Source organism: Cydia pomonella, chromosome 11 (assembly GCF_033807575.1).
Source record: "Cydia pomonella isolate Wapato2018A chromosome 11, ilCydPomo1, whole genome shotgun sequence".
NCBI classification, from domain to species: Eukaryota; Metazoa; Arthropoda; class Insecta; order Lepidoptera; family Tortricidae; genus Cydia; species Cydia pomonella.
Window position 1 is genome coordinate 3996110 of NC_084713.1, and position 10022 is coordinate 4006131.

The 10022-nt window shown below is 34.2% G+C and overlaps 1 protein-coding gene across 1 annotated transcript; it reads left to right on the forward strand.

Annotated features, from left to right (window-relative positions):
* Positions 1 to 2524: 2524 nt before the first annotated feature.
* Positions 2525 to 9551, forward strand: LOC133522657 (uncharacterized). Its single transcript, XM_061858049.1, has 2 exons — positions 2525 to 2953; positions 8323 to 9551. The coding sequence occupies exon 2, from the start codon at positions 8342 to 8344 to the stop codon at positions 9233 to 9235; it is 894 nt and encodes a 297-aa protein (XP_061714033.1). The 5' UTR covers positions 2525 to 2953; positions 8323 to 8341; the 3' UTR covers positions 9236 to 9551.
* The last annotated feature ends 471 nt before the right edge of the window (positions 9552 to 10022 follow it).

A 10022-nucleotide genomic window follows, 5' to 3' on the forward strand; every position in this document is an offset into this window, starting at 1 on the left:
AAGCTTTCGTTACCATTAAAGCGATTTAAGACCTATGGATCAATTCGAACAATGCTTAGAAGATGTCACAGCGATACTACACCGATTTGTTAGTGTCAAAAGTCACTTTGCTTGACATTATGTCATTTTTGACACTGACAGATCGATATCGTATCGCTGTGACGTCTTACAAGCATTGTTCGAATTGGGCCGATTATTTTCGGTCAGCATTTACTAATTGTAAAATACCAATTAGCAAGCTTAATAATGAAATTTTAACGATGCAATTATTTCGCTAAAGATTACATGACATAATGGTACTTTAGTTCATTATCATGGAGCGTAGAAAAATCATATTATATTATTTTACCGACGTTAATAGAAATATGGGATTGAAACAAATTATAATTCATATAGATTAACATAAGAATAATTTATACTGTAATTTATCGTTATGAAAATAAATAAATCTAAATCTAAATCTATAATAATACATTTGGACGACTTGTTTGGCCGTAGTAGTAACCTTGCCTATGAAGCCGATGGGCCTGGTTTCGAATCCCGGTAAGGGCATTTATTTGTGTGATGAGCACAGATATTTGTTCCTGAATCATGGATTTTTTCTATGTATTTAAGTATTTGTATATTATATATATCGTTGTCTGAGTATCCACAACACAACCCTTCTTGGCTTACCGTGGGACTTAGTCAATTTGTGTAAGAATGTCCCTATAATATTTATTGAACTATTATCTTTTAAAATATGAAACCTCGCACTCAAAAAATCCTTATTAACTCATTGTCAACTTATTATTATCAAGTTTTACAATAAGTTGGCTTGAAATTCGTGGGTTTTCGGGAACTCATTGTTGGCAGAAAAGTCAGGCAAGTTATAATTGGCCAAGTTGGAGCCGATGGGCTCGGGCTGTGAGCTGTTTCAAGAGTTAATGACACCCATATAATATCAAGCTATAATTTAATTGTAGTATTCTATACTTTGTTTTTATTTTAATTAACACTTTTTACTACTATGGAATAAAAAAATATTTGGAATTTTACCTTCCACGTGGCATTTTAATGTTGTTGTTGCCAATAACGGAAAACAGGGGCCCATTTTTGAGATTTATACGATTTGACGGTTCGTTGACTAATAGTTCGTTGAGAAATGGGCCCCAGGGGCAACGGCATCAGACTAATATTATTAATCCTCGAACTGGGACCCATTTCTCGAACGGTATTAGTTTAATATTATTAGTGTGTTGTCATATGGTAACCCATACGACTTAACAATTCGTGGACTCATAATATTAGTCTAATGACGTTCGAGAAATGGGCCCCAGGGGCCCTAATATTCCACGAACTGTCAAGTCGTATGGATTACCATGGCAACACACTAATAATATTAGACTAATACCTTTCGATAAATGGGCCACAGATGGGGATTATTAGGACTAAAATATAGACAATGGTTTGTTAGATATTCACTGTTTGTTTTTCAAGCTCTGAATCGGCGCGATTCGAACTTTAAGATATGCCAAACATTTGCTAAATATACGATATGGATTAGATATATCAGTGTCAAAAGTGACGTTTCTTCAAACAAAAATTACACTTTTAGCTGCACAATCGTAAGTACTGGTGGTTCATTTTTTAACGTAGTTCAAAACGTTGGTAATCAAGTCGCTATTACAAACTAGCATTTCTTTCAACTTTGTACTTGGCACTCAGCTGAGTGTGACATTCTGTCAATAGAAGGCGAAAAGCCTGTGGTGCTACAACGTAGGTATTTCTTTATTTTCATTCGGAATCCCAACTTCCTAGAAGCTGTAGCTCGAAATCGCATAGTTTAGGAGCGAATGGAAGAATGCCGTTTGGCAGCTGGAAACTTTTGTGTTGTAGAAATGGAAAAGCGTGTTAGAAATAGCGGAGTTCGTACCGATCGGAAGAAATACACACAAAAGAATACCTGTCCCAATAGCCACCAAATATGTTGTCGTAACCGTTATTTGTACTTGTACGTTACAGAATAATGCTATTTTTAAATTGTATGATATGTGGTAGATCACATAAGGCCTACTCGCAGAAGAAACCAGCCGTAAAAAATACCGCCTCCAGTTTTCTTGAATTTTTTTTAATGTTACGGATTTAGAACGAAAATCCTCTTAAGAAGAGAATACTTATATAAAGTAAAGTGTGAGCCAAAATCCGTAAACTTTTCATAAATAATAAGAGTTACCAAGAAAAAAAAAGTAACACGTGAGACTTAAAACACCACAAACTTATCGGCCTGATATTTAGGCGGTTTGCTCAATAAAATAATGATAACCATGTCATTATCGAGGCATAGGCATAATAATTAATAAAATCATTTAAAAGTAATGAGAATACGCATTCAATGCTCTCAATTTAATTTTTAACAATTGCACCAACCACATGAATTTCAAGCATGTGAGGACAGGATCAAACTAGTATTGAAGATCTCACAAAAAAGACAAAAAGAAACAGGTGGCAATGCCATCGGCTAACCGGTAGAGACCTGACCAGTGACCACATTCACACAAGTAAGCGCGAATGAATTCTCACCGATCCATTATAACTTGTGGAGATCTATAATAACTATCCGTAATTGGAGAGCGCACGAATACCTGGTTATTCAGCTTTGGATGCGCTCGTATTCGGCAAGCGATTAAAATATCTATACCTGCTCTTGCGCTGATCCGTTTGCCCTTTATTATACCACCTTAATACCTTTAATTAAGGTTCAAAATTACCTGGCAACTCATTTGTGGTTGGAAATCCCAACTTGGCAGTACAATGCGTGGTGATTAACAGCATTTTAACACTTGCATTGCTATGTCAATGTGGTCTTAGCATTCAGTCAGTGTTCGAACGTCGGTGGTGAAAGTAGTGACATTTGTGGAGTGAATTAAATGGCCTGTTTTCTGTGAGGTGTCTTGGGATCTTATATTAGCAGGTGGGTTTTATTTCTTCTTTAGTTTCTCCACCAGTGAAGGGCTAAAATAAAGAGAAATACAACTGATAGGATCTGTGAGAATGTTTATCCATGTTGTCCTGTTAATAGTTTATAGGTATATAGTACATACAAATAAAATGCAATATTGAAATGAATAGGTGATGTAAATACGAGATAAATCGGGGGCTACATGCAGTATTTGTTTAATTGGTTAAACGATAATTGCCATTACGACTTTTAATACCCGGTTGACCGCAATCCGATCTTTTTATACATTTTAATGAAGTGCATTCACTTCGTATATTTTTTTATGTATAATTATGCAATCTATAGTTGATTGAATACTTTATATGGTTAGGCAGGAATTTCAATCAGTATAGAGTTAGTGTGTTTTGAAAGTTGAGACGGCAGTTGTTTATGTTTGAACATACATTCATTTCTACTTCTCGTAAATATAATAGCTACACACGAAGTATACCTAAAAGTAAATTCTCTCATTTGTTAAATATTAGTTTAATTTCTAGTACATGTATTGTTCTATTCTCTGAAAAGAAAAACAAAATTTAACCTTAGTTGTATGATGTGAGATTACTACATAAATTAACATAAAAATGGAAGTGTATTTTTTGGATGGTCCTATTTCCCTAGATTTTCGTAGTGATTTTATTTAGTCTTAGCGTTTCCCGGATGTCTCTTCGTGTCCTCGGCGTTATTCCAATGGATTTGATAGAGGTCCCCTCTAAATTCCATAAAATCTCGAGAAAAAGTCTTAGAATACCAATATTTGGGAGTCTGTATCATTTTAGTGAATTACTATGATGTAGTTAGTTTGACATTCAAAATAACTACTTGGTAATTCACAAAAGAAACGCACGCGATCGCTATGAAATAACAAATTACTTCTGACCACCGAATACGATCGTGTTTTATTAATGTATGGGTCTGTGTTACGTGGTCGTATGACATGATAACTATACCTCGTTTTTTGAAATACCATTGTAACAAGAGTACATGTTCTATAATTGAATACTTCCCGCATCTCAATTTGACAGATGTCTTACTGGCATTGACATTTAGTACACTTTGTATTATGGAATTTCGAGAATTTAGTTCCTTTGTTCTCAAGTTCGGTGACCTTCACAAGATATATGGGCATAACAATTGTACATTTGTTTATCTATAAAAAGTTCTCATATGTAAATTAGTATACCTACTTTAATTAAATAAATCTAAGTCTTATCGGTTGTACGATTTCTATGTGTAGAGTAGATAAGAAACTGTAAAAAATATCGTGTAAAAATATTCTAGTAAAGTTATAAGAACAATGAACAGAACTTTAGAATCAATTTCATCAATATAATTGACGATGACTCGTAATAATAACGCGTGGTATTTAACTAACATTCTTCAGATGGGTAAATACAAAAATGTTATGCAAAAAACTTTAAGGATTTAGTTGACTGCGGAACCTTAAAAAAATACATGAAGCTGGTTTAGATGGGAATGATTTGTATGAAGCGCCTATTGCCCAGCAGGGACAAATGGTATTACATCAAAAGAACTTTTGTTACTATGTACATAATAACTTCAGTAACATTCTGAACCTTTAGTTCCATTGAAATTGTACTTTTTCTGATTGAAATGATTTCACAAATCATTAAATAAATGAAGCCTCTCCAAGTTGATCCTAAACTATTCTTCCTCGCGTTGTCCCGGCATTTTGCCACGGCTCATTGGAGCATAGGGTCCACTTGGCAACTAATCCCTAAAATCGACGTAGGCATTAGACCAAGATGATCCTAATCGAAATAATTAATTAATTGTCTTCCTGATGCTCCAATCATGAGCCTATTTAATATAATTATGGTTCATAACTAGTTAATAAAATGTGTCTAATAGGTATACGCATGTGGTAATTAAGGTCAATTATAAGTATGATCCAAACATGGTGTGGGGATTTTCAAATACACACTATCACAGATAAAATCATGAATTCACAAAGCCTTCTAGATTGCCTTGTTGAGCTTAATAAAAATGACAATTCAAAGTATTTGTGTCCTAATCATTCCAAATACCTGCATAGAGTGTAAACGGTAAACGGTAAAAAAAAACAAAAAAAAAACAACGGGTTGCACTCCGGGAGTGCCGGTAGAAATGAAAACTTGAATATTAACGTTGTGCATTTTTGATGTTTTGGAATGGTTAGGGAATAATTTTGCACAAATTGCTTTAATTATCAGTATAAAAGTACTATCATTTATGTGGTAAAATACAATATTCATTTATTGCGTCTACTGGCTTCAATGACATTGTAACAGTTTTTTCGATCAGGACACGTGTCCGTCTTACGAATTTTCAATCTGATGAATCTGTCGGTCACGTGACCTGTCGCGAGTTTAACATTTTTTTCCCCATCACAAAAAGTGCACAGCGCGCGCCGCTAAAGAAGTTTTCACTTCAATAAATAAATAACATTTTCAAACATTGTTTTGTAATGTAACTTGTTTACAAAGAGTTTCTAGGCAATAAAGTGTTTCAAAAAGTTGCGATTGTTCTCGAGAAATTGTGAAATGGTTTATTTAAACTTTGTTGAAATAGGTACTAGCTTTACGAAGAATGGCGCTTTTATCATTTAAAAGTTAGACGAATTCAAAACCTTGAAATTATTAATAGCTGTATTGTGTGTTTGTTTGAACTCAATCAATGAACATCTATGTGAATATGAATATATGCTGGTCCCATACAAAGTTTACACTATTCAATAGACGTAAAACTTCACACTATATGTACAATTTCAGCTCTTTCAAATGATACCCCACTTGGCCTAGTCACTAGACTTTGACATTTTGCCCCCTCTTCATATTGGGCATTTTCCATAGTTAATAAAAAAAATAAACTTTCAATGTGTCTGGGTTAGCGTTGTTCATAACTAGTCCAAATTTCAAATCGATAGCTTAAGTGGTTCTCGAGATATTCAGCGATGTGACAGACAGAATCGTACCAAAAGGGTTCCTTTTGTACTTTTTTGGTACGGAACCCTAAAAAGTATGGCAGCGGCTAGGTTCTTGAGACTCTCAATTGTGAATATATGAATTATTCCTTTATCATTAATCGAGATAAAGTTTCCCACGTAACAACGGGCATTTAATACAAGAACGGTCAGGCGATGAGACGGGAAGCCATTTCCTTTTATGGCGTACGTGTTTGCAAAATAAGTTTTTGTTACTGTTTCAGTTGTGGATCCCACAGTTTAACTCAGATCGTTTATAAACTTGTTTTTAGACAGAATAATCTATCTTTAGATGTGTACTTAATAGGTTCTCAGGCCTAGCTTGATCAAACCGGATAGAAGACTTCATCTATGAAAATCCGGCAAAGAGAGTGTATACATGGAGTGGCCCCGTTATAAATATGGTTTATGGTTTAAGATATTTATTTCTCAAAAGATTTACATAAATCACTTACTGAGAAAACAATAATTTTGCTTAAATCTAAATAGGAGAGGGTAGCATGCAAAAACGGTGAACGACTTACGTACAAAGACGCTTGGTAACAACATGCGCAATGCAATAATAATGTCATGCAGTGCGTCGAGGTCGAGGCCAGATATGTTTTTGTTTATCTTCTAAACTTGTTTCAAACTTCATTCAAGTATTCATTATACCTTTTACATAATTTTAGAGATAAAAGGCTATCATGGACAGTCCGACGGACGAATTGTAAGTTTTGCTAAGAAAACGTAAAAGTCATAATTTTATCCATTGACATACATCTAAAGACGATCCCTACGGGCAATAAGAATGGGTACAATGGTGTCACGCGGACGAGTTCGAGCCAATCGTGCAATCTAACGCCACAACGCGATTGGTTGACCAGTTCCGCATCACGCACGCAATTGGTTGCAACTGCAACTAGTTGCGTTAGATCAATGCCAATTAGATTAGTAATTTATTATCCTTTAAGGTTGTGCATAATCGCATTAGTATGCCTACCTACTATCTACCTTCTTCTGATAACATTTTCTTAGCAAAATTAATTTCAGGGTTTTATCAATATTTACCATTTTCAAAATTATCCCACTTTTGAAGTGAACACAATGCAGCTTGTAAAAAAGTAGTGGAAATGGGCCAAAACAAGTAAATGTTTGAAGTAATTGTCACCATAATCGGTACCTACTAACTTAACGGGGTCATTGTTTAATTACACATTGCAATGGTTCTATATTTCCTTGTATCAACACTGTATTGTTGGTGTGGGGATGTGATATAAAAATAGCACATATTTTATTTCCAATACAACCACTGCCAGAGAACAATAAGATCATATTATGGTTCCGATGCCGGTGTACACTTAGATATAACAAACATTACACTTGTGTAAGTTATGCATTATGTTATATTATAATCCACTATGGGTTCCAAAGTAATAGCTATTAGTAACATTACATATTAATGATATAATATTATAGAACATTATTACACAAATTGACTAAAGTCCCACAGTAAGCTCAATAAGGCTTGTGTACCCACAGGTGCTTAGACAACGATATATATATATATAATATATAAATATTTATAAAAACTTAAATACATAGAAAACCCATGACTCAGGAATAAATATCCGTTCTCATCATAGAATAAATGCCCTTACCAGGATTTGAACCCGATACCATCGGCTTCATAGGCAGGGTCTCCACCCACTAGGCCAGACCGGTCGGTCTGACATCTGATATTAATTATGCAGATTTTTGAATTAACGAATAATTTATTTGTTTATAAGAATCACCAACAGAAGATACAATTCACATACTAAAAGAGCACATTTATAATTGATCCCTTACTTTAAAAATCTTTTTATTTTATTTCATTTTAAACATTAAGTTAAGACAGAATAAGCGCTTTGTAAAAAAAACCGGACAAGTGCAAGTCGGACTCGGCCATCGAGGGTTCCGTACTTTTTAGCATTTGTTGTTATAGCGGAAACAGAAATACATCATCTGTGAAAATTAACACTGTCTAGATATCACGGTTCATGAGATACAGCCTGATGGCAGACGGACGGACGACGGAGTCTTAGTAATAGTGTCCCGTTTTACCCTTTGGGTATGGAACCCTAATTAGCTTATAATAATTAATTGAATTATTATTGTTCTCCCATACCATACTCGACTAGCAATTAATTAATACTACGACGAAACGCAAATGGGACGAACGATTAGTGTTTTTTCTTAATTCACAGATAAAACAAGTTCCCGAATCGTCTCTCATTAACAAATTATTGCACAAGAATAAATGAAGTAGTTATATACCACTATGGCTTTGCTATTGCACCATAATGACCACGCTGATTGACCGTTTTTATTGTTACAGATCTAATTTGGGAACCGAAATGTCCCCTAATAAAGAAAACATCATGCAACCAGCAACGCTACAAGAAGCTATCAACATCATCAAATTTTTAACAACTTCACATAAGCAAGAAATAGCAAAACTAAAGGAGTCCCTGCAAAAGCAGGCAGCTCTAATAAAGAAATTAGAAGCAAATAGAAAAAAGGAACTTGAATTTTTGTCGAGTGAACTTCAAAATTACGAGGAGAATTTGGCGATAAGCAAAGAAACAGTTACAAAACAAATCGCAGATAAAGATGATATCATACAGAAGCAGACAGAAATTATCGAGGAGCTTAATAGAAAGTTAAAACTCCACGAAGAACTAAGTTTACCAGAAATAAACATCGTTGCACCCGTCGATTCCAATTCTGACTCGGGAGTAGCGATGGATGAAAGCAATTTGAAGTCTGACACGAACAAAATCGAAGCTAAAACAACTAGAAAATATAGCAGAAGATTTGCAGAATCAATAAGTTTCTTAAGAAGAGTAGATTTTTCACCTATGAAATATAAGCCATGCAATCGCGAGTGCACTAAAAAGAAAGATGAAAAGAAGTCGACCAGTCTAGATATCCCGTACACAGATAAAGGGTTGACTAGACAACTTAGTAGTGAAAGAGTTATGAGCGACGATGACTCTTACTTGTCGGCTGACCCAGTGCTTTCAGATAGTTTGATAGAACCATTAGTAATTAGGTCAAAGAAAATGGATGATAGCATGAATAACCATTTCTCTGATGACGGAAGCGAAGACACCAGTGAAGAAGTTTTCGATAGAGTTATGACAAGGAGCAGCGTCAGACGATCAGTGAAGGCGAATCCGAAATATAAGAAAATCAATCGAACGAAATCGAAACTTTTAGAACAAGTAAAAGTTAACATTATTGATTAATACGTAAACTAAATTTAGTCGGTACATTACGTGCATATTATTGTAAAGCTGGACGAAAACTGATTTGTATCATTAGATGAAATAAAGTTTTGATGCTCCCTTTATAGAAAAATATTTTTATTACAATATCCCATACTTTATATTTTCTTACTAAATAAAATTGTACAATCGACATAGTTATGTTACTACAGTCATATGTATTATCAACTTTATGTGTATAAGTAACTTGTGGATAACGTTGTTGGCTGTACATAAAAACAACACTTATAATGTAATACCGTTTGTAGATTGTATTTGTATAGTTGTTTGTTGTCCCTTAAAAAACAATAAAATAAAATATGTAGGTAAAATAACCTTGCCGATTGCACTTAAGCTGTATTTTTGTTGTTAAGAGGGAAGAATAGCTTTGTTTTTAACTAAATCTTAATAAATCACTTAATTTTGATGTCGATCGCTTCAGCATCATATATTCTAGTTTTAAGTGTTTCGCTTTAAAAAAAAAATTGTTTATAAAACAAACGGCTTAATTCGACCAAGTTTTAATCACATTTTATACTTTTGTTGTATGAAAACTATGTCTTTTGTTTTGATGCGAAACCTATAAATCTAGAATATATTATGCTAAAGCGATCGACATCAAAATCCAAAGAATTTTTTAATATTTAGTTAGTTGAAACCGTTTTCCTACAAACATTCGATTCATCAAAAATGTACGTTTGGTTCGGTTCGGTTTGGACCGCAAACCTATTCTTCCCTCTTCAATGTTAAAAATTACGTGCCACGGGCG